Raw genomic sequence first — 26,375 nt, forward strand, 5'->3', positions numbered from 1 at the left:
TGAACACCAGCCATAGCAGTGAGGCAACACTTCACTCAGGACCTGAACACTAGGGAGGAAAGTATCAGTGGTAATTAACCAAGAGAATCGGCCTGAACATTTGAGGAATAATGTCACATTATGACAAACAATGAGAGAGAGGGGAGGGCGGGGGAATATGACGTGGCAGGGGATGACGTGGAAGGGAGGATCGGGAAGCAGGGGTAGGGAGGGGGGGAATTTGGTTCTTTAACCTTGTTAGTGGCATGAGAGCCAGCTGACCAGGCACTGAGTGCCTGTGACACCCTCCCCTCCCACCATACCTCTCCACCAGGCTACTGTCTCCCACTGTGACCTTCACTTGACACACCCATGTACACTTAAATTACACACTACCTTTTCTTACATATTGTATTAAGTAAATCTCACGCACTCACAAGAGCACGCGCGCACATACAGTGTGCTCACCTAATTGTGGTTGCAGGGGTCGAGACTCGGCTCCTGGCCCCGCCTCTTCACTGATCGCTACTAGGTCCTCCCTCTCTCTGCTTCCTGAGCTTTGTCATACCTCGTCTTAAAGCAATGTATGGTTCCTGCCTCCACTACATCACTTGCTATGCTATTCCACTTCCTGACGACTCTGTGACTGAAGAAATACTTCCTAACATCCCTGTGACTCGTCTGAGTCTTCAGCTTCCAATTGTGACCCCATGTTTCTGTGTCCCCTCTCTGGAACATCCTGTCTCTGTCCACCTTGTCTACTCCACGCATTATTTTGTATGTTGTTATCATGTCTCCCCTGACCCTCCTGTCCTCCAGTGTCGCCAGTCCGTTTCCCTCAACTTTTTTTCATAGGACAATCCCCCGAGCTCCTGAACTAGCCTTGTTGCAAACCTTTGTATTTTCTCTAATTTCTTGACGTGCTTGACCAAGTGTGGGTTCCAAACTGGTGCTGCATAGTGTGTGTGTGTACTCACCTATTTGTGGTTGCAGGGGTCGAGTTACAGCTCCTGGCCCCGCCTCTTCGCTGATTGCTACTAGGTCCTCTCTCTCCCTGCCCCATGAGCTCTATCATACCTCGCCTTAAAACTATGTATGGTTCCTGCCTCCACCACATCACTTTCTAGGCTATTCCATGGCCTGACTACTCTATGACTGAAGAAATACTTCCTAACATCCCTTTGATTCATCTGAGTCTTCAACTTCCAATTGTGACCTCTTGTGTCTGTGTCCCATCTCTGGAACATCCCGTCTTTGTCCACCTCGTCTATTCCGCGCAGTATTTTATATGTCGTTATCATGTCTCCCCTGACCCTCCTGGCCTCCAGTGTCGTCAGGCCGATTTCCCTCAACCTTTCTTCATAGGACGATCCCCGTAGCTCTGGGACTAGTCTTGTTGCAAACCTTTGCACTTTCTCTAATTTCTTGACGTGCTTGACTAGGTGTGGATTCCAAACTGGCGCTGCATACTCCAGTATGGGCCTGACGTAGATGGTGTACAGAGTCTTAAACGAATCCTTACTGAGGTATCGGAACGCTATCCGTGGTTTGCCAGGCGCCCGTATGCTGCAGCAGTTATCCGATTGATGTGCGCCTCAGGAGATATGCTCGGTGTTATACTCACCCCCAGATCTTTTTCCTTGAGTGAGGTTTGCAGTCTTTGGCCATCTAAACTATATTGTGTCTGCGGTCTTCTTTGCCCTTCCCCAATCTTCATGACTTTGCATTTGGCAGGGTTAAATTCAAGGAGCCAGTTGCTGGACCAGGCTTGTAGCCTGTCCAGGTCTCTTTGTAGTCCTGCCTGATCCTCGTCCGATTCGATTCTTCTCATTAACTTCACATCATCTGCAAACAAGGACACTTCTGAGTCTATCCCTTCCGTTATGTCGTTCACGTATACCACGAACAGCACAGGTCCTAGGACTGACCCCTGTGGAACCCCGCTTGTCACAGGCGCCCACTCTGACACCTCGTCGCGTACCATGACTCGTTGTTGCCTCCCTGTCAGATATTCTCTGATCCATTGCAGTGCCTTTCCTGTTATGTGTGCCTAATCCTCTAGCTTTTGCAGTAACCTCTTGTGAGGAACTCTGTCGAAGGCCTTCTTGCAGTTCAAAAATACGCAGTCGATCCACCCCTCTCTCTCTTGTCTTACTTCTGTCACCTTGTCATAAAACTCTAGTAGGTTTGTGACACAGGATTTTCCTTCCCTGAAACCGTGCTGGTTGTCAATTATACACTTGTTTCTTTCCAGGTGCCCCACCGCTCTCCTCCTGATGATCTTCTCCATGACCTTGCATACTATACACGTTAGTGATACAGGTCTGTAGTTTAGTGCCTCATGTCTGTCTCCCTTTTTAAAAATTGGGACTACATTTGCCATTTTCCATGCCTCAGGGAGTTGCCCAGTTTCAAATGATGTGTTGAAGATCTTTGTTAATGGTACACACAATATCTCTGCTCCCTCTTTAAGGACCCACGGAGAGATGTTGTCTGGTCCCACCGCCTTTGAGGTGTCAAGTTCGCATAGCAGCTTCTTCACCTCCTCCTTGGTTATATGTACCTCATCCAGCACTTGCTGGTGTGTCCCCCTGTTCTGATTTCTTGGAGTCCTACTGGTTTCCACTGTAAATACCTCTTTAAATCTTGTGTTGAGCTCCTGACATACCTCTCGGTCGTTTCTTGTGAATTCCCCATCACCCTTCCTCAGTCTGATTACCTGGTCCTTGACTGTTGTTTTCCTCCTGATGTGGCTGTACAACAGCTTCGGGTCAGTCTTTACTTTTGATGCTATGTCATTTTCATATTGTCTCTGAGCCTCCCTTCTTATCTGTGCATATTCGTTTCTGGCTCTTCGGCTGATTTCTTTATTTTCCTGAGTTCTCTGTCTTCTGTACCTTTTCCATTCTCTAGTACACCTAGTTTTTGCCTCCCTACACCTTTGGGTGAACCAAGGACTCGTTCTGTTCTTCCCATTATTTCTGTTTCCCTTGGGAACAAACCTCTCCTCTGCCTCCTTGCATTTTGTTGCTACATAGTCCATCATTTCTTGTACTGGTTTTCCTGTCAGTTCCCTCTCCCACTGAATGTCTTGAAAGAAGTTCCTCATGCCTGAGTAGTTCCCCCTTTTGTAGTTTGGTTTTTCCCAGCCTATTCCTGCTGCTCTCTCCACTTGGAGCTCAACTATGTAGTCGAAGCACAGAACCACATGATCACTAGCTCCCAGGGGCATTTCATACATGATACCCTCGATGTCCGAACTACTCATGGTGAATACAAGGTCCAACCTTGATGGTTCATCCTCTCCTCTCTCTCTGGTAGTGTCTCTAACATGTTGATGCACGAGGTTCTCCAGTACCACATCCATCATCTTGGCTCTCCATGTTTCGGGACTCCCATGGGGCTCCAGGTTTTCCCAGTCAATCTCCTTGTGATTGAAATCACCCATAACTAGTAACTTTGCTCCCCCCATGTGTGCTCTCCTGGCCACCTCGGCTAGTGTGTCGATCATTGCTCTGTTGCTCTCATCGTATTCTTCTCTTGGCCTCCTGCAGTTCTGTGGTGGGTTGTACATTACTGCAATTATCACCTTATGTCCCTCAGACTGGATTGTTCCTACTAAGTAGTCCCTTTCGCCTATGCCATCCATTCCTTCCATTTTCTCAAAACCCCACTGGTTTTTAATGAGCAGTGCAACTCCTCCTCCCCCTCTCCTCCCTCTGTCTTTCCTGAGGATTTGATATCCGGATGGAAAGATTGAATCTGTTATTATTCTGGTGAGTTTTGTTTCTGTGAGTGCTATTATGTCTGGGGATGTCTCTTTGATTCTTTCGTGCCACTCCTCATACTTGTTTGTTATTCCATCTGCATTTGCATACCACACCTTCAACTTCTTTTCTAAGACTGTGGTCTGGGAAGTATATTGGGGTTGGGGAAGTGGGAGACCTGGTAAGGAACTATGGGTTGTTGCTGTGGGGGTGAAGTTTGTAATGTAGTGGGTGGGGGCATTGGATGTGGCATGGGTGTTTTGATTTAGAGTGTTTGGTTGCACTGGGGTTGACCTGGTTGGGAGGCTTCTATAGAAAGTTGTGAGGGAGGCTGTATTTGATCTACTTCCTGGGTCTGGGATCTCCTGTCTGTCTTCTCCATCCCCTCTCTTTCCTCCTTTCGCCTTTGTACCATCTCGCTGTTTCTTCCTTTCTTCTTGTGTTCTGTCGCGGTCGAGATACACCTTCCTGTATGCCGTCATGTCCCTTAATCGTGCTTTCTCCTGCAGGATCCTGGTCCGAGTCGCTTCTGCCTTGAAGGTCACTCTCACTGGCCGGGTTCTTTTTTTTACAAACCCCCCTATTCTCCGAAAATTTTCCAGCTGGGTATATCGTCTTCTCCTATTGCTTTCATGATGCTTTCAATTGCTTTTTTTCCCCTTGTTTTCTTGCTTCATATGTTTCCCCTTCGACTTCCTGGAGCCCATACACAAAGACTGACCTCACCCTTTCATTCTCCCACTGCATATCCCTGTGTATCCCCTCATTTAATTTGGTTTCCTCCACTGCAGCTTTCCTTTCATCAGTTTCACTGGCTAATGTACTTAGGCTCAGTGGCCTGTCATTTTCCCTTCTCGGCTTTCCTTGGGCTCTGTTGTTGTCTGTTAGGGCCTCCACATAAAGCTTAGCTCTTTCATTTGCTACAGTCTCCTCTGATAGAGCATCTCCATGCAGTTGTGCCCCTTCTTTCCCTACAGTCCCCTTATTTGTGGCTGAGGTAGCAGTCTATGTTGTCAATCCCGAAATGTTCTTTAGTTCTTTAGGCTGTTTCAGATTTTTCAATTCCTCTTCTAAACTCTGTATCCTAGCTTCTGCTGCTTTGACATGCACCTCCCACTTCCTGCTTTCCATATCTATCCTCTCTTCCATTCTCATGCTAAGTTCTTCTAGTTTCTTTTCCCATTCATGATCCTTTTTTATGAGCTCTCCTGCCCAATCTTCCTTTGCATTTTCCTCCTCCTGTCCCTTGGTTTTTCTTGTTGCTTTCTGGCAACCCATTTTTTTTTATCCTGATTGCCTCAGAGTGGGAAACCTATGTAGTTCTGTATGTTAGGTTAGTAGTGTGTATGTCAGAGTGTGGGGGGGAAGTAGTGGAGGAACAGTGGCTATGTGGGAGCTGAGTGGGGAGGGGTGGGGAGGGTGATCGAGGGAGGGGAGGGATCAGGGGAAGTAGTGAGATGTCGGTGGTGAGGGGGGAGTGCATGTGTGTCTGGATATGTGTGTGTGTGTGTGTGTGTGTGTGTGTGTGTGTGTGTGTGTGTGTGTGTGTGTGTGTGTGTGTGTAATTTTGTGTGTTATTGTGTGTGGAATTATGTGTGGGTTTATTATGTACTGAAAGGTAGGTGGCTTGTGGTGTGTGTGTGTGTGTGTGTGTGTGTGTGTGTGTGTGTGTGTGTGTGTGTGTGTGTGTGTGTGTGTGTGTACTCACCTAGTTGTACTCACCTAGTTGAGGTTGCAGGGGTCGAGTCCAAGCTCCTGGCCCCGCCTTTTCACTGGTCGCTACTAGGTCACTCTCCCTGAACCATGAGCTTTATCATACCTCTGCTTAAAGCTATGTATGGATCCTGACTCCACTACATCGCTTCCCAAACTATTCCACTTACTGACTACTCTGTGGCTGAAGAAATACTTCCTAACATCCCTGTGATTCATCTGTGTCTTCAGCTTCCAACTGTGTCTGTATGTGTGTGTGTGTGTGTGTGTGTGTGTGTGTGTGTGTGTGTGTGTGTGTGTGTGTGTGTGTGTGTGTGTGTGTGTGTGTGTGTGTGTGTGTGTTTGTTTTGCCGAATAGGTAAAATTGGTCATTTAGCAAGAACTCATTTAAAATTAAGCCCTTTCTAAATTTTCTCTTATACGTTTAAAGATATATTTTTTCAATCATGTTAATGTAAAAATTAATAATTTTGAACCAAAAGAGTCTTAGAAAACTTACCTAACCTTATTATAACAAGCTCAATTTAATTTAGCCTAATCTAAATATATTTTAGATAAGTTTACAATAATGAAATATATTTTTTTCGTTGGGTTCAGAATTTTTGTGAAATTATTGCATACACAAATTTTCGCTTGGGTTATTCGACAAGAAGAGCGCTGCTATTTAAGCCAAAATAGCAAGTTTTACTTACTCAGCACGACATACATAACACGTCGGCCGTTTTCCAGGGAAACAAGTGGTTTAGAGCATACTGCGACTGATCAGGATTTGCCCCCGAGTCGTGTATGCAGCCTCCCTGGAAGCTAGTGAAACTCTCGACGCCGTAGACCACTACGCCACCATGCCACATAACATTATATGTCCAGTGAGAACACTAGGCATGTTTCCTCTAGCGCCGGGCACATGTGGTTAGCACCAAGGCTAATTTCATTCACTCCCGTTTGAATACCAGTTTCACGAGTAGTGCACAAATTAATGCATCCAGGAAAACAAGTGAATTAATGTTCTCCAGGAGCTTTGTCAAGCTCCTGGAGAGCGAAACGTTGCCACATATAAAATGTCACATTAGTTGCATCTCTGTCCATTTACCTAAAAGCTAAGTACTGTTCATTTCGGTTAACTGATGCCCTCTTCAAAAAACTGAAAAAGTAAGGGGGAAGGGAGTAAGAGTTGGGTAATGTAGCAGCAAAGTTCCTCCATCATGGTCGAGTATTAAGATCAAGGTAGTAAACAGATTCACTAAGGTGCTGTAGGTCACACAAACACCTGGGGTCGCCAGCACTCACGTATATCTTTCACAAACATCTAAGCTTACCCACCAAAATATAAAAGTATTTCAGAGTAATCGTGGCACACATGCAGACGGTCATGCACTCCGTCCCACCTTAATATGCAACCATTAATACTTTAATTGATGTAACTACTGTACTATCGTCCTTACTCGAGTCGAGTAGTAGGAGGGTGAAGGGTGACTTATAGGGATTGCATAGTTGTGGGAGTAATGGGGATTGCATAGTTGTGGGAGTAATGGGGACTGCAAGTTCATGGGAGTAATGGGGATTACAGGTTTGTGGGAGTAATGGGGATTGCATTTTTGTGGGAGTAATGGGGATCGCAAGTTCATGGAAGTAATGGGGGTGGGAGACTTGTAATAATAGTAAGGGAAATGAGAGACTTGTGGTGGTATGGAAATGGTGGAAGAAGGATTAATGAAGACACACACACACACACATACATACACACAAACACACACAAACATACACACACACAAACATACACACACAAACATACACACACAAACATACACACAGACAAACATACACACACACAAACATACACACACACACACACACACACACACACACACACACACACACACACACACACACACACACACACACACTGGAGTATGCAGCACCAGTTTGGAACCCACACCTGGTCAAGCACGTCAAGAAGTTAGAGAAAGTACAAAGGTTTGCAACAAGGCTAGTCCCAGAGCTCAAGGGAATGTCGTACGAGGAAAGGTTAAGGGAAATCGGACTGACGACACTGGAGGACAGAAGGGTCAGGGGAGACATGATAACGACATACAAGATACTGCGGGGAATAGACAAGGTGGACAGAGATAGGATGTTCCAGAGAGGGGACACAGGGACAAGGGGTCACAACTGGAAGCTGAAGACTCAGACGAGTCACAGGGACGTTAGGAAGTATTTCTTCAGTCACAGAGTTGTCAGCAAGTGGAATAGCCTAGCAAGTGAAGTAGTAGAGGCAGGAACCATACATAGTTTTAAGAAGAGGTATGACAAAGCTCAGGAAGCAGAGAGAGAGGACCCAGTAGCGATCAGTGAAGAGGCGGGGCCAGGAGCTGAGTCTCGACCCTGCAACCACAATTAGGTGAGTACACACACACACACACACACACACCACGTTTTCAACTGTGACTGCTGCTCGCCTCTGGGGAGAGAGTGAGCGAGCTAGAGGTTAAGTGATGGTGAACGTGTTTCTTCCTTGGCCTGGGTAAGGGAACAGCTGGTATGACTATTACACTGGACATGTAAACCAAGATTTAAGACTTGTGTTAAAGTAAGAAACCTTCAACACCAGTGTTTACACCTTGTGTTACCTTCACATAAATGTGAACTTTCACTCTCTAGTGACACGTGTGAAGCACGTCCAAGTTAATTCTTATTTACACTTATTTTCCATAAATAATCATCCTATTTTTTTTTTTTTTTTGGGGGGGGGAACAATTATGAGTTACGTAATATTATCCTAACAATTTTGGAGGCCTAGTCCAAGAGCAGGCCTCCAGAAATGGGTACTGAGTAGTTTACAAGAGGCGAGCCATGAAGTACGTAAAGTCGTTGACTGCAATAAGAACATAAGAAAGAAGGAACACTGCAGCAGGCCTACTGGCCCATGCGAGGCAGGTCCATGTCAAACCCCGGCTTAGACCAATGGCCCACCCAGTCAGGTCACCTCCACTTAAGGAAGGAGCACGGCATCTGACCCAGTAGCACCAGCTAGTCAGGTCCAACTCTCACCCACCCACACCCACTCATATATTTATCTAATCTATTTTTAAAACAACACAACGTCTTAGCTACTATAACGGTACTCGGGAGTTTGTTCCACTCATCCACAACCACTCATCCACTCAACCAAACCAGTGCTTTCCTATATCTGAATTTTTCCAGCTTAAAACCATTGCTGCGAGTCCTATCTAGGCTAGATATTTTTAGCACACTATTTACATCCTCTTTATTCATTCCTGTTGAGTATTGGCGTTCTTGGTGAACACTGCCACTCTTCCATCCTACATCACTCCTTGTTCACACATCTGCGCATCTTGAGCCATAACTGTACTTTTACTCAGCCATATTAGGGCAGTAACACTTTGGTTACCTTTGATGAGTTTCTAGTCTTTCTACTCCCGGAGCCTGGCCAGGGGAACAGGTTACACATGTGTCACAGCTGTACGAGTTAGTCTCGCCAGCCTACTATGTCAGCTACAACGACACAAATTCACAAATTACCCGTACACAGAGAGGAGCTTCCGATGACGTTTCGCACCGACTTGGAGCATTTACAAAGTCACACTAGTGTGTACCTTGTAAATGGTCAAAGTCGGACGGAAACGTCGTTGTAAGCTCCTCTCTCCTATGTGCGGGTTTTTGTGTGTTGTTCCAGTCACGGTATTGTGCCTTTTATTTACTGACACACAACACTGACTCATACATGCATGAACGATACATTTTTTTTTTTTTGGGGGGGGGGGGGGGGGGCATTCGATGATAATTTTAATGTAATGAATTAATGTGGAGAGTGTGAGCACACTGGTTGTGTTGAAGCAGTGTGAGCACACTGGTTGTGTTGAAGCAGTGTGAGCACACTGGTTGTGTTCACACCAAACCAGTTGTGTGTGACTTAATATAAACCTCGATCACGTTACTCAAGACTTTACACAATAACCCGCACATAGAAGAGAGGAGCTTACAACGACGTTTCGGTCCGGCTTGGACTATTTACTCTTCTATGTGCGGGTTATTTTTGTATTGTTCAAGTCAGGGTATTGTGCCTTTTTTGTTACTCAAGGTTTAAGTGACGTGAATGGAGATCCTCATTTTATAATTATTAATATAAAGCGCTAACCCCGCGTGGGTCATTGAGAACAACAGTGGTTGGTGGAAGTTCAATCATGCATCCAATAAACGCAACACGCCCACTCCAGCAGTCACACTTACCACCGCTGACAGCTTCACACTACTCCAGCAGTCACACTTACCACCGCTGACAGCCTCACACTACTCCAGCAGTCACACTTACCACCGCTGTTTGCAGGTCATGAACTTAAGGATAAAACTAAAGGTCAATTTGAAATAATTAAAGGTGAAAACTGGTGGAAGTGTAAATGTAAGTGCTGAGAACGATGCACTGGTGGAAGTGTAAATGTAAGTGCTGAGAACGATGCACTGGTGGAAGTGAAAATGTAAGTGTTGAGAACGATGCACTGGTGGAAGTGAAAATGTAAGTGTTGAGAACGATGCACTGGTGGAAGTGAAAATGTAAGTGTTGAGAACGATGCACTGGTGGAAGTGAAAATGTAAGTGTTGAGAACGATGCACTGGTGGAAGTGAAAATGTAAGTGTTGAGAACGATGCACTGGTGGAAGTGAAAATGTAAGTGTTGAGAACGATGCACTGGTGGAAGTGTAAATGTAAGTGTTGAGAACGATGCACTGGTGGAAGTGAAAATGTAAGTGTTGAGAACGATGCACTGGTGGAAGTGAAAATGTAAGTGCTGAGAACGATGCACTGGTGGAAGTGTAAATGTAAGTGTTGAGAACGATGCACTGGTGGAAGTGAAAATGTAAGTGTTGAGAACGATGCACTGGTGGAAGTGAAAATGTAAGTGTTGAGAACGATGCACTGGTGGAAGTGTAAATGTAAGTGTTGAGAACGATGCACTGGTGGAAGTGAAAATGGTGGAAGTGTAAATGTAAGTGTTGAGAACGATGCACTGGTGGAAGTGAAAATGTAAGTGTTGAGAACGATGCACTGGTGGAAGTGAAAATGTAAGTGCTGAGAACGATGCACTGGTGGAAGTGTAAATGTAAGTGCTGAGAACGATGCACTGGTGGAAGTGTAAATGTAAGTGCTGAGAACGATGCACTGGTGGAAGTGTAAATGTAAGTGCTGAGAACGATGCACTGGTGGAAGTGTAAATGTAAGTGTTGAGAACGATGCACTGGTGGAAGTGAAAATGTAAGTGTTGAGAACGATGCACTGGTGGAAGTGTAAATGTAAGTGCTGAGAACGATGCACTGGTGGAAGTGAAAATGTAAGTGCTGAGAACGATGCACTGGTGGAAGTGTAAATGTAAGTACTGAGAACGATGCACTGGTGGAAGTGTAAATGTAAGTGCTGAGAACGATGCACTGGTGGAAGTGTAAATGTAAGTGCTGAGAACGATGCACTGGTGGAAGTGTAAATGTAAGTGCTGAGAACGATGCACTGGTGGAAGTGTAAATGTAAGTGCTGAGAACGATGCACTGGTGTAAGTGCTACACTGGCAGGGCCATGACGTCATAGGCCGAGGTTACCTGCCATATTGGAACACTTTAAAAACTACATTCCTACTAAAGCATATATTTTATCAAAAAATATTATTCAATAGCAATTACTCAGTATCTAGTGTCTTATTGATTGTTAGTTTTTATAAACAAAAAGATACAGTACCGTGACTAGAACAATAAACAAGTTAGTGTGACTTAGTAAATGGTCTAAATCGGACCGAAACGTCGTCGTAAGCTCCTTTCTCTTATGTGCGGGTTGTGTGTTGTTAGTTTTTAGTTGGCATAAACTTTACAATTAACAAAAATTATAAGTATTTTTAAATAGCTGGTCGCCTGAGGAAATATGAATCAATAAAATGTGGAGAAAAGGATTATCTTGCCAAATACATAACTGCAATTAAAACTAGAGGCTACGAGGAATATTGGAACACTATCATGTTACTGCCTTCACTGTTTCCCAGACAACACAGAGAGATGGCCATGAACACGACACTACGAGGCTGTTTCAGCTCTGGGCCTTAGCAGCAGTCTGGGTCATACACAACCCACACACACTGTTGTGGGTCATCATTTGACTAAAACCCGCGTCAGGAAACACTTGTCCTGTTTCCTGACCAATCTAACTGCTGAGGTTCAACAAGGTTAACAAACCTGTGAGTAACAGGTTGCACAAATCAGCGTGTGAGGCATGGTGTACACTGTACAACTGTTTATAATGTAACATTGTGGCAGCGTAAAGATAGTCTATTTAACGTTCAGATAATTTAGTTACTTTATATCAAAGTACGTCACTACATTCTTCAATATACGCTTGATTATATTTCATTACTATGTTATTTTCTATAACAACAAATATAGTAACCATAATATCACAGGACATCATTCCAGCATTATTAATGATACTAGATAAATGCTACATTTTTTTTTTTTTGCAAACAAAATGCAATAATATTTGATAGTTTGAATACAAACTTATCCTACTGAAATACTGTTTTGGCTGCATGTTAATTTTTCAAGTAGTGTATTGTTGTGCTACTCTGCTCACTCACTGGTTAGTAGCATTAGAGCCTGAAGTTACCAGCTCACCACTCCATGAGCTGGATAACCCATACAACTTTACTGTTCCACGTCAAGAAGAAGAAAGATTTAGTAATAGAGCTTCAATTAAATATTAAATTATAAACATAAAAATGATCACGATTAAATAATTAAGATATGATTATAATGGAGGGGGAGAAGACAGAAGAAAGAAGGAAGGAGAGCAGTAACAGAGGAAGGAAGGGAGTGTGGTGGCGGCAGCAGTGAGGGCTAGCCGGCGACCTTGGCCGAGAGAAGGTGTGAGGCACGCTGAGTGCATCTGCACCCACCCTGGTACACATGTACCGGGTGCACCACCCCACCCCACCCTGGTACACATGTACCGGGTGCACCACCCCACCCCACCCTGGTACACGTGTACCGGGGGAACCACCCCCACCCCACCCTGGAACACGTGTACCGGATGCAGGAGTATCCTCCCAGGTACAAGCGCGAGACCAGCTTGGTTCATCTGGTACCACCCTCACTCTACATTATGCCACCACAACGCCAGCAAACCCACACCAGCCACCTGCATCATAAACCCCTTGCAATATATACAGGCACTATCACCCTTATGAGTTTAGCGCTTCCCGGCTGGGTCGAAACGTTTGGAGAAATCTCGTTACACTTACTACCTTCATTTATGCAGCAGCAAGCAGGCACCTGGGTGCTAGTTAAATATTTGTGGGTTGCATCCTGGATATGTTAGACTACCTTAGATAAGTGCTATATAGGATATGAACACTTAGCCTCATAACTGAACTGTTTACAACGTGTTACCTGTACGTTACTTGTGGTAACACCCGGGAGTCACCGTCCCCGAGGCCCGATCCCAGACCAGGCTGACAGTGTTGAGGCCAAGTGTTCCCAGCTGATGAATACGACACTGTACAAAACATGTGTCTTATTCATTAACTTGTGGGTTACGTACATCATTAATATAACACTCTAACCCCTGGATGACAACCATATGGTGTATACCCCAGTTCTCTAGGGACCTCCCCAGACCATGTCAACCCTCAGGGGAACTCCCCCCACCCCCTAACAACTCGCATATGTTGCCACTGACGGTTATAAATAATACTGTAAAAACTATTGTATAAATGCATGGCAGGAAGCCTCCGGGAAGGCACTTCCCGTGTAGTATATAAATGTCGCTATGCATTACACAACTACATTGTTGCTGTCCACTTGACCCAAGTGGTCAAGGTAACTTCTATGCAAGACACCTAAAAATTATTTTACAAACAGAAGCAAAAATGTTTATTTGGTTGTGAGACGACAATGTTTAGGACGCACACATACAGAACATTTACAAAGTCACACTGTATCGTTCCAGTCACGGTATTGTGCTTTTTTTTTTTTTTTTGTTATACAGAACATTATTTAGATTTACTTGACGATAACCTGGTAGAGTCATTTACCGGACACAACTAAATAAATGTATCGAAGACCAGAAAGTTGATGGAGTGGATCATGCAAACTTCAAAAACAAGAGAAATAACGCCAATGACAGAACAACTTAAATCACTTGAGCTCTCAAGTATAGAATATCGTCCTTTGCTCAGTTTCCTTCAAGTCAAAGAGATATTAGGGCCGGAAAATGTGCAAAGATAGCTTCCTGCCTGAACACTCAATAAAACATTTGAAACTACTGGAATCGCCTTAAAGTAGCCGAAATTTGCTCTCTGGAGAAAGGTTGAAAGATACCTCATAACATATACCTGGAAGATATCGGAGGAACCTGTCCCGAATTTGTGCTACCACAACTAACACCGCGTAACTTACTAGAGTGAGAAAAGTTAGAGGAAGTGCAAAATAAATTCGATTAAAAGTTGAGTCTCCCATCAGCACAACAAGAGAAAACTATCAACATCCTTGACCCAAGATTTTCAACCTGCTACCAGCAGATATTATTATTTCTAAAACAAATGCAAAAGTCTTTAAAAGAATGCTGGACTACTGCAGCCGCCAAGTGACAAATCAACCATACATTAATTTCAATCCTGGTTAGCGTGCTGTTAACAGCAACAGTCTGCTTGACCTGGCGCTCGATAAGGAAGCCTGACCAAAGGCAGTGCTGCCTGGAGGAAAAATAGAAAAAGCTCCTGAAACCTGTGACAAGATATATGAGAGGTATACCTGGAGTGAGGGGTAACGTCTTCCCGTCCTTGAGAGGTATACCTGGAGTGAGGGGTAACGTCTTCCCGTCCTTGAGAGGTATACCTGGAGTGAGGGGTAACGTCTTCCCGTCCTTGAGAGATATACCTCCAGTGAGGGTAACGTCTTCCCGTCCTTGAGAGGTATACCTCCAGTGAGGGTAACGTCTTCCCGTCCTTGAGAGGTATACCTCCAGTGAGGGTAACGTCTTCCCGTCCTTGAGAGGTATACCTCCAGTGAGGGTAACGTCTTCCCGTCCTTGAGAGGTATACCTCCAGTGAGGGTAACGTTTCCCTGTCCCTGACAGGTATACCTGGAGTGAGGGTAACGTCTTCCCGTCCTTGAGAGGTATACCTGGAGTGAGGGTAACGTCTTCCCGTCCTTGAGAGGTATACCTCCAGTGAGGGTAACGTTTCCCCGTCCCTGACAGGTATACCTGGAGTGAGGGTAACGTCTTCCCGTCCTTGAGAGGTATACCTGGAGTGAGGGTAACGTCTTCCCGTCCTTGAGAGGTATACCTCCAGTGAGGGTAACGTTTCCCTGTCCCTGACAGGTATACCTGGAGTGAGGGTAACGTTTCCCCGTCCCTGAGAGGTATACCTGCAGTGAAGGTAACGTCTTCCCGTCCTTGAGAGGTATACCTCCAGTGAGGGTAACGTTTCCCCGTCCCTGAGAGGTATACCTGCAGTGAGGGTAACGTATCGCCCTCCCCGAGAGGTATACGTGCAGTGAGGGTAACGTCTCCCCGTACCTGAGAGGTATACCTGGAGTGTGGGTAACGTCCCTGAGAGGTATACCTGGGGTGAGGGTAACGTCTCGCCGGCCCTGGGAGGTATACCTAGAGTGAGGGCAACATCTACCCGTCCCTGAGAGGTATACCAGGAGTTAGGGTAACGTATTCCCGTCCCGGAGCGGTATACCTGGAGTGTGGGTAACGTCCCGCCCCTGAGAAGTATACCTGGAGTGTGGGTAACGTCCCGCCCCTGAGAAGTATACCTGGAGTGTGGGTAACGTCCCGCCCCTGAGAGATATACCTGAAGTGTGGGTAACGTCCCACCCCCTGAGAGGTATACCTGAAGTGTGGGTAACGTGCCGCCCCTGAGCGGTATACCTGAAGTGTGGGTAACGTCCCGCCCCTGAGAGGTATACCTGAAGTGTGGGGTAACGTCCCGCCCCTGAGAGATATACCTGAAGTGTGGGTAACGTCCCGCTCCTGAGCGGTATACCTGAAGTGTGGGTAACGTCCCGCCCCTGAGAGGTATACCTGAACGTCCCGCCCCTGAGAGGTATACCTGAAGTGTGGGTAACGTCCCGCCCCTGAGAGGTATACCTGAAGTGTGGGTAACGTCCCGCCCCTGAGAGGTATACCTGAAGTGTGGGTAACGTCCCGCTCCTGAGCGGTATACCTGAAGTGTGGGTAACGTCCCGCCCCTGAGAGGTATACCTGAACGTCCCGCCCCTGAGAGGTATACCTGAAGTGTGGGTAACGTCCCGCCCCTGAGCGGTATACCTGAAGTGTGGGTAACGTCCCGCCCCTGAGAGGTATACCTGAAGTGTGGGTAACGTCCCACCCCTGCATGTAGGGGGTCATGGTAATATTTCCTCTGGGCATCAAAGATCTCGGCCCTGATAAACAACTCTCAGTTGTTTTCCTGACTTTCACTTCCCTCTTCTTCCTGTCTCCTTCCACGCATTTCCTTGTTTCATCCTCCACTCTCTCCACATCCTACCATCCATCTTCCTGGTTTTTTTCCTACCACCTTCCATATCTCCTCTACTCTCTTCCCACGTCCTACATTCTCTCTCTTTCCACGACTAACATTATCTCCTTCCTTTCCACGCCCCCTCATTCTAGTTTGGATAATTTTCCTTATAAAAGGAACACTGCAGTAGACCTAATGGCCTATGTCTCTTTCTTATTTGTCTTTTTCCGCTCCTCCCTACTGTCTTTCTCCGAGGAGCCAAGAGCAGAGTACTAAACACTTACTTGTAGTTTTCTCGTAGCAAGCTAGCGGCAGACAGACAGACAGACAGACACACACACACACACACACACACACACACACACACACACACACACACACGACACTGTACACCGGGTACGTCATCGCCATACTAGAGTATGCAGCACCAGTTTGAAACCCACACTTAATCAAGCGCATCAAGAAATTAGAGAAAGGGCAAAGGTTTGAGACAAGGTTAGTTCCAGAGCTAAGGGGAATGTCCCACGAAGAAAGGTTAAGGGAAATCGGCCTGACGACACTGGAGGACAGGAGGGTTAGGGGAGACATGATAACGACATACAAAATACTGCATGGAACAGACAAGGTGGACAGGCAAGATGTTCCAGAGAGGAGACACAGAAACGAGGGGCCACTCTTGGAAGTTGAAGACTCAAATGAGTCACAGGGATGTTAGGAAGTATTCCTTCAGTCAGAGTCGTCAGGAAGTGGAGCAGTATAGCGAGTGATGTAGTGGAGGTAGGACCCATACATAGCTTTAAGATGAGGTATGATAAAACTCAGGGAGCAGGGAGAGAGAGGACCTAGTAGCGTTCAGTGAAGAGGCGGGTCCAGGAGCCGAGTCTCGACCCCTGCAACCACAATTAGGTGAGTACACACACACACACACACACACACACACACTGCAGGTCCTAGGGCAGGTTGAGGGTTAACGGGGTGAGAGAAAGCTGGAGGTGAACCAGCTCCTGCCTCCGTGATTCAACCTTCACCACGGAGGCCACATCATACGCGGCCAGACAGTCACTCCTACAAGCACCCACACCCACAACAAACCCACTACCGCAACACCATACACTGAAGTACCAACACTTAGGACAGCACTCACTAAGTGCCAGCAGTGCCAATTACTGTAACAATGTGTCACGAGATCTACACAGTATTCCTGGAATTCCCCTCAAGACCCTCAATATTGAATGACTGAGGATGATGCATCAACCACCTCAGGGACACGTCAGCATGTAGAACACCGGCGTAGAACTAAAACTTGAGAATATCCAGAAACTAGAAAAGCTCCAAAAATATGTAACAAGTCCAGTCCTAGTGCTGAGGGCTGTGCACGAGAGACTGAAGCTGAACCTGACAACTCTGGGAGAGAGGAAGACTAAAGAGACATGAGTATGACATACAAAATACTAAGAGGAAATGATACGGCAAATAGAACTAAACTGTTTGAAATGCGAGGAACAAGAATATGAGAACATAGACGGAAACTATAAATCACACAAGACACAGGGAAGTTATGAAGTATTTTTTGTCTCAGGGAAGTAGTACAAACTGGTATTGGCAACTCGGAGGCAAATGACACACTAATTCAAGAGTCTACAAACAGTAATAATGGACGATGAAGCTCAAGAGGCGCTGAAAATAACCAAGACAACGCCACTAAAACAAATTTGTGAATACACTACTGACATTATAAAAATCCAGATTACAAACTAAATACCACAGTGGACAGAATGTTAAGAAGCAAGGTCAGGAGTTCTACACACACACACACACACACACACACACACACACACACACACACACACACACACACACACACACACACACACAAAAAAAAAAAAAAATTAACCCTGCAATTCAAAAAAATTAATCCCACCAACAAATCTACAATAATACAAGAGAGCTCTCACGCTGTTAGACTATCCCAATTATAAATACATCAAATGGTTAAAACGGTTACGAAGGCACATCCTCGTCCGGGTATCCCCGGAACCATGAGCATAAATCTACTTTTTAAACTATAAATAGTGATGTAAAATATATAATTATTACTTAATACTATATCTATACATTAAAAAAATGGTTGGAGGTGTTGCCGTTTATAAGTTCATTCAAATAATGACGTCCGTGTAGAGTGAATGATGGTGAATGTACTTCCTTCAACGAGTCACCTTGCGAGGAAACAGCTGGTGTTAAAACTTTAATCAGAGATTACAAGAGTGAGGAGAGGAAGTACTAACGTTAATCATGGCGTTGGAAGAGATCCTGAAGAGCGTCGCCCTCTCGTTGACGGTCTTAGTCTTAGCGGTGAGGTCGTGGGTGTTGTCGATGGCTTCCAGTTCCCCCAGTGACTTCTGCAGCGCCGCCCCATGCTTGATGATAAGGTCGTGGCACGTGCGTAGGTCCTCAAGTTTCGCCGTCAGCACCTTCTGTGTGTTGGATACGTCGTCCACTCCGGAGTCGCTAACGTCCTCTTCGTCTTCATCTTCTGAAACAAGTGCAGAGTTAATGGAAGTCGGGGAGACAAGAGAAGTTGGGGAGACAAGAGAAGCCGGGGAGACAAGAGAAGTCGGGGAGACAAGAGAAGTCGGGGAGACAAGAGAAGTCGGGGAGACAAGAGAAGCCGGGGAGACAAGGGAAGTTGGGGAGGAGAGAAAAAGAAGTGCAGGGAAATAATAGAGGACAACTGAAAAAGCCAAACGAGAAGAGAGGAGGGGAGACAGGGCAATAAATGTGTCACAATTGCTCAAGACATTGATGAAATGTGGTGGAGACACACACTATACACAGTTTTAGGGTAGGTATGATTGGGTCGTGTAAGCCAGGCATCAATCAAGCTGGCTGACATCAATTAAGAGGAATGTTTACTCAATAAAATATCTTAGAGTATGTCGTCGAAGTAGCTAGTTTGTGTACCTCATGCCCATCCTGTGGGTATGAGGTACACAATTTATATGGGTATACAAAAAGCCCAGGAACTAGATCCCAACGGGGTTAACAGGAGTACATCTGGATTTTTATCTGTAATTTTCTAATCTGTTGGAAGCAAATTTAGGATATTTGGTTAATATATCTGGTATCTTATTTTCATTAACTTACCTTGAAATATCTCACAGGTTTTTATACTATCTCTATATCCCTCAATAAGTGGACAATTAAGCACAAGGTTCAAGAAAGTGACCATAAAGGTGCCCACATATTTTGCATTTTTGATAATCATCATCTATATGTCTGCCAAACTGCCAGAAGTACTAGCAATCAAACCTAAGCCTGGCTACTACAACATCAGTCAGCCTGTTGACATTGCAAGTAGTTCTGTAGACCTACATATCTACATTCGCGTTATTATAGTGAGAGATCTCAGGCTTCCAACTGTATTTCTATGACAGTTTCATTAATTGCTTCTCTCTTGATACTATTCCTAATGGCAGACAAATACATAAAATATGTGATATAGTCTACATTTTTACTTCAGGGAACTTTCTTTGGCAAACTTCGGTTTTATCATGAAAGAATAATTCAGTGTGATGAAATTAATAAAAAATGAACATTAATTACTATTTCTCGTGTTTTTTTTATTAGTTATACATGGTTCTCCAAGGAGCATATTGTTAGCGTGATTACGTGAGTCGAGTGCCTTCAGTGATGGACAGGATCGTAGTAATCAATGAGTTAAGCTCAACTTTAAACGCCATTACGATGGCAAATAATTAAATTTGCAGTGTAGATGCCCAGTTAACTCTTATGTCTAGTTTAACGTGGTTGATCTAGTTGTTAACCAATAGCGTGGCAATAATAGTAGATGCAACCCTGCCAGTAAACTCCTGCTTAGAGCCAGTGTTAGAGCGTGTTAGACAGGAGTGGAGGAAATGGTTTTTGGAACCTGACGAGCTGTTGGAGTGTGAGCTGTGTTACATTTACGAAGGGATTCAGGGAAACCTGTTAGCCGGACTTGAGTCCTGGCGGTGGGAAGTACAATGCCTGGACTCTAAAGGAGGGGTGGGGATATGTGCTGTTAGAAGGATCACCTGAACTGTCGTATCCGCGTCTCTGGCAAAACAGTGATAGTGTGAATGATGGTGAATGTTTCTTTCTCGGGTCAACCTACCTCAGTGGGAGACGGCCAATGTGTTAAAAAAATAATAAATAAATAATAATAATAATAATAATATTCCATGACACAAAGTGTGGAGGTAGCCAAGAAATAGGTAAACAAAACCCGGCTGGTGCACACCGTAGAGTTGTGTCTGGTGTCTACACTTCCTGCACACTGAAAATCAACAGCTAGTTAAGACAACAGTGAAGGTAACCACTGTTAAGCACGTACACATCATACTGTTCAGTGAACATCATGCGTACACTGATGGTTCTGTCTAGCAGTGATCATGCGTACACTGATGGTTCTGTCTAGCAGTGAACATCATGCGTACACTGATGGTTCTGTCTAGCAGTGTACAGGCCGCAGTGCAGCGGCCTGTAAGTAGAGTGACTTGGATGAAGCAGTGGTCCAGGCAAAGTTAATAAGCAGCTTCAAGATAATAGTATATGATATGGCCCAAGAGGACAGGAATCAATGATTCAGATCAAAATAGTCTGGGCTGTGGGTCAGGAGCCGAGCCTCAACTCTAGGCGAGTAAGAGTACCAAAACTATGAACTCGCCAAAACCTTTTATCTTATAATGGGACCAACACATGAACTATCTTTCACACACACACAAGCCACTACACGATACTTTCTTCACCAGTTAACTAGCCATGTCAACTTCCATATTGGCGGAAAGTGATGTTGTCCTCGCGACTCCCTTCCCTTCCATCACTAACCCTGGCAGCTTGGTGCCACCCTCTAACCCCTACTCCAACATTCGGCACCTCCCTCCCACCCTTTCCATCACTCTCCCTGGCAGCTTGATGCCCCTCTCCCTTCCAACCTTTCCCTTACTCCATCACTCTCCCTGACAGCTTGGTGCCACTCTTGCCACTGCTCACACATTTGACACCACTACCACTGCCGCCGTCTATTTTATTCCGTCAACACACTCGCTCTGCCCAACCACCGCTGCGTCAACATCCTCCCCTTCCTTCATCCTTCATCACATCGCATGAGTCACTGTTGCGGTACCAAACTACTTTTTGTGTCTTGGGGTAAAGGAAAATTGGAATAAAAGGCACGTGAAAGTGTTGGAGGCCAACACGTACACAATTTTACGATATTAGAGGGCTCAGTAGACTAGAAATCACCCTGCACCATAACGAAAGTATACACCACCATACTCTATCACACAATTATACACCATTATGTACAAATACATACACACCACCAAACAATGTCACGTAAGAATACACCATACACTATCACACATACACACCATACACCATTACATACACACCACCATACAGTATCACATTAATACAAACCACCATACACTATCACGTCAGAATACACCACCATACACTATCACCAGCCTGATCGTAGGTGTCAAGTTCAAAACCAAAAGAAGCTTGTAAATCAAGTGAATCATTGTTATATGAAAAATTTCCATACCTCATTGACGTGTTTCATTCAATTCAGAGATAACGAACTTCAACAGCGGCCAAGTGTAGCAACTCAAGGTTGGAATACTTGAAACAAGAATGTAGATAAATGGTTCAGAGAACCGACTTGTTGATAAATTAGACACATGTGCAACACTTTGGTATCTTTACTGAGAAGACGTTTCGTCACACAGTGGCTTCATCAGTCCTATACAAAGAATAATGGTGAAGGTCAGCAGGAGTTCGAGTTAATCAGTCCATCAATCTTTTCAAGATTGATGGACTGACCACATCAACTCCAGGCCGAGAGACTGATTACCTCAGACTCCTTCTGATATTCACCATTCTTCTTTGTATAGGACCGATGAAGCAACTGTCTGACGAAACGTTTCCTCGATGAAGATACCCAGAAGAATGCATGTTGCGAGAACCAACAGCGCATCCGCTGCATCAACCAGGTCTGGTCTGAGACAGGACCCACGGAATGTATAAGGTAAAACCCACAACTAGAACTTACGCAAGACAGCAAACACCCAAGTGACTTGTATTTTAGTGAACTTCTGAAAGATCGTCTTGAAGAACAGGTGTGATTGTTCAAGAACAAAAAAGGCACAATACCGTGACTGGAACAATACACAAATAACCCGCAGGTAAGAGAGAAAAATAAAGACGACGTTTCGGTCCGTCTACGACAATTCACAAGTCACACGGTCAGTGAGACTTGGGAATGGTTCTAGACTGACCGAAACGTCGTCCTAAGCTTCTCTCTCTCCCATGTGTGGGTTGTGTATAGATGTGAATGATGAAAGTGGATGAAGAGCTGTGAATGTTAATCATTATACGTGGCCTCTGCTGACGTTTTCAAGGACAAAGGTCATATGTGTGTTATCCAGACTAACATTCTAAGAGAAGGTTGGCAAAAGTTATTTAGTTTTTTAATAAATGTTGAAAACCACCGCCCCTCAAGGCTCGGTCTCAGACAAGGCCTCCAGAACTGGAAAGAAAACACTGCAGGGATAACAACTAGACACACACTGGAAAGTAATCAGGAAGCCTAGCATCAGGGCGGCCTGAGAGAGCACCACCCTTGGAACTCATCACAGGTATATCACAGGAGCCTCGTAAATTAAGAAGAGGTAAAATTAAGAAGGGGTAAGAGGTAAATAAAGAAGGGGTAAAAGCTTGGGTGACAGTCCTACACGTCCATGTGAATTAAGATACTTGCACTGTATGCAATTTATTGAAGAGTTATGTCCCCCATTTGAGATGTTTCGTCCAACATTTGAGATGTTTCGTCCCCCATTTGAGATGTTTCGTCCCACATATGAGATGTTTCGACCCCCATTTGACATGATTCGTCCCACATATGAGATGATTCGTCCCACATTTGAGATGTTTCGTCCCACATTTGAGATGTTTCGTCCCACATATGAGATGTTTCGTCCCACATTTGAGGTGTTTCGTCCACATTTGAGATGTTTCGTCCCACATTTGAGATGATTCGTCCCACATTTGAGATGTTTCGTCCCACATATGAGATGTTTCGTCCCACATTTGAGATGTTTCGTCCACATTTGAGATGTTTCGTCCCACATATGAGATGTTTCGTCCCACATTTGAGATGTTTCGTCCACATTTGAGATGTTTCGTCCCACATATGAGATGTTTCGTCCCACATTTGAGATGTTTCGTCCACATTTGAGATGTTTCGTCCCACAATTGAGATGATTCGTCCCACATTTGAGATGTTTCGTCCCACCTATGAGGTTTTGACCCCCATTTGAGATGATTCGTCCCACATTTGAGATGTTTCGTCCCACATGAGATGTTTCGTCCCACATTTGAGATGTTTCGTCCACATTTGAGATGTTTCGTCCCACATTTGAGATGTTTCGTCCCACATTTGAGATGTTTCGTCCCACATATGAGATGTTTCGTCCCACATTTGAGATGTTTCGTCCCACATTTGAGATGTTTCGTCCCACATTTGAGATGATTCGTACCACATTTGAGATGTTTCGTCCCACATATGAGATGTTTCGTCCCACATTTGAGATGTTTCGTCACACATTTGAGATGTTTCGTCACACATTTGAGATGTTTCGTCTACATTTGAGATGTTTCGTCCCACATTTGAGATGTTTCGTCCATATTTGAGATGTTTCGTCCACATTTGAGATGTTTCGTCCCACATTTGAGATGTTTCGTCCCACATATGAGATGTTTCGTCCCCATTTGAGATGTTTCGTCCACATATGAGATGTTTCGTCCCCCATTTGAGATGATTCGTCCCACACTTGAGATGTTTCGTCCCACATATGAGATGTTTCGTACCCCATTTGAGATGTTTCGTCCACAAATGAGATGTTTCGTCCCACATTTGAGATGTTTCGTCCACATATGAGATGTTTCGTCCCCCATTGATTTCATCAATAAATGGATAAAGTCCTTGGTGGACTAAACATCTTAATACAAACTTCATGCTGTCTCTCTCATTCACATGCTGGTGTACTTTACCACTGGTGTGTGTACTCACCTAATTGTGCTTGCAGGGGTCGAGACCCAGCTCCTGGCCCCGTGTGTGTGTGCGTGTGTGTGTGTGTGTACTCACCTAGTTGAGGTTGCGGGGGTCGAGTCCGAGCTCCTGGCCCCGCCTCTTCACTGATCGCTACTAGGTCACTCTCCCTGAGCCGTGAGCTTTATCATACCTCTGCTTAAAGCTATGTATGGATCCTGCCTCCACTACATCGCTTCCCAAACTATTCCATTTACTGACTACTCTGTGGCTGAAGAAATACTTCCTAACATCCCTGTGATTCATCTGTGTCTTCAGCTTCCAACTGTGTCCCCTTGTTACTGTGTCCAATCTCTGGAACATCCTGTCTTTGTCCACCTTGTCAATTCCTCTCAGTATTTTGTATGTCGTTATCATGTCCCCCCTATCTCTCCTGTCCTCCAGTGTCGTCAGGTTGATTTCCCTTAACCTCTCCTCGTAGGACATACCTCTTAGCTCTGGGACTAGTCTTGTTGCAAACCTTTGCACTTTCTCTAGTTTCTTCACGTGCTTGGCTAGGTGTGGGTTCCAAACTGGTGCCGCATACTCCAATATGGGCCTAACATACACGGTGTACAGGGTCCTGAATGATTCCTTATTAAGATGTCGGAATGCTGTTCTGAGGTTTGCTAGGCGCCCATATGCTGCAGCAGTTATTTGGTTGATGTGCGCTTCAGGAGATGTGCCTGGTGTTATACTCACCCCAAGATCTTTTTCCTTGAGTGAGGTTTGTAGTCTCTGACCCCCTAGACTGTACTCCGTCTGCGGCCTTCTTTGCCCTTCCCCAATCTTCATGACTTTGCACTTGGTGGGATTGAACTCCAGGAGCCAATTGCTGGACCAGGTCTGCAGCCTGTCCAGATCCCTTTGTAGTTCTGCCTGGTCTTCGATCGAGTGAATTCGTCTCATCAACTTCACGTCATCTGCAAACAGGGACACCTCAGAGTCTATTCCTTCCGTCATGTCGTTCACAAATACCAGAAACAGCACTGGTCCTAGGACTGACCCCTGCGGGACCCCGCTGGTCACAGGTGCCCACTCTGACACCTCGCCACGTACCATGACTCGCTGCTGTCTTCCTGACAAGTATTCCCTGATCCATTGTAGTGCCTTCCCTGTTATCCCTGCTTGGTCCTCCAGTTTTTGCACCAATCTCTTGTGTGGAACTGTGTCAAACGCCTTCTTGCAGTCCAAGAAAATGCAATCCACCCACCCCTCTCTCTCTTGTCTTACTGCTGTCACCATGTCATAGAACTCCAGTAGGTTTGTGACACAGGATTTCCCGTCCCTGAAACCATGTTGGCTGCTGTTGATGAGATCATTCCTTTCTAGGTGTTCCACCACTCTTCTCCTGATAATCTTCTCCATGATTTTGCATACTATACATGTCAGTGACACTGGTCTGTAGTTTAATGCTTCATGTCTGTCTCCTTTTTTAAAGATTGGGACTACATTTGCTGTCTTCCATGCCTCGGGCAATCTCCCTGTTTCGATAGATGTATTGAATATTGTTGTTAGGGGTACACATAGCGCCTCTGCTCCCTCTCTCAATACCCATAGGGAGATGTTATCTGGCCCCATTGCCTTTGAGGTATCTAGCTCACTCAGAAGCCTCTTCACTTCTTCCTCGGTTGTGTGCACTGTGTCCAGCACTTGGTGGTGTGCCCCACCTCTCCGTCTTTCTGGAGTCCCTTCTGTCTCCTCTGTGAACACTTCTTTGAATCTCTTGTTGAGTTCTTCACATACTTCACGGTCATTTCTTGTTGTCTCTCCTCCTTCCTTCCTTAGCCTGATTACCTGGTCCTTGACTGTTGTTTTCCTCCTGATGTGGCTGTACAACAGTTTCGGGTCAGATTTGGCTTTCGCTGCTATGTCATTTTCATATTGTCTTTGGGCCTCCCTTCTTATCTGTGCATATTCGTTTCTGGCTCTACGACTGTTCTCCTTATTCTCCTGGGTCCTTTGCCTTCTATATTTCTTCCATTCCCTAGCACACTTGGTTTTTGCCTCCCTGCACCTTTGGGTAAACCATGGGCTCATCCTGGCTTTTTCATTAATCCTGTTACCCTTGGGTACAAACCTCTCCTCAGCCTCCTTGCATTTTGTTGCTACATATTCCATCATCTCATTAACTGGCTTCCCTGCCAGTTCTCTGTCCCACTGAACCCCGTTCAGGTAGTTCCTCATTCCTGTGTAGTCCCCTTTCTTGTAGTTTGGCTTCATTCGTCCTGGCCTTCCTGCTTCTCCCTCCACTTGTAGCTCT

At 45.2% G+C, this 26,375-nt stretch overlaps 1 protein-coding gene across 6 annotated transcripts in view; it reads right to left on the reverse strand.

Moving 5' to 3' along the window:
• Osbp (oxysterol binding protein) overlaps nucleotides 1-26,375 on the reverse strand; it is a gene marked incomplete in the record, with an annotated part of 248,631 nt that overhangs the window by 143,621 nt on the left and 78,635 nt on the right. For 4 of the 6 annotated variants that reach the window (XM_070098719.1, XM_070098718.1, XM_070098715.1 and 1 more), the window contains 1 exon segment: nucleotides 18,267-18,514. In XM_070098719.1, the coding sequence (XP_069954820.1) occupies nucleotides 18,267-18,514 (248 nt within the window). 6 annotated transcript variants of the gene reach the window in all.

The sequence above is a fragment of the Cherax quadricarinatus genome, chromosome 64 (genome assembly GCF_038502225.1).
Source record: "Cherax quadricarinatus isolate ZL_2023a chromosome 64, ASM3850222v1, whole genome shotgun sequence".
NCBI lineage: Eukaryota > Metazoa > Arthropoda > Malacostraca > Decapoda > Parastacidae > Cherax > Cherax quadricarinatus.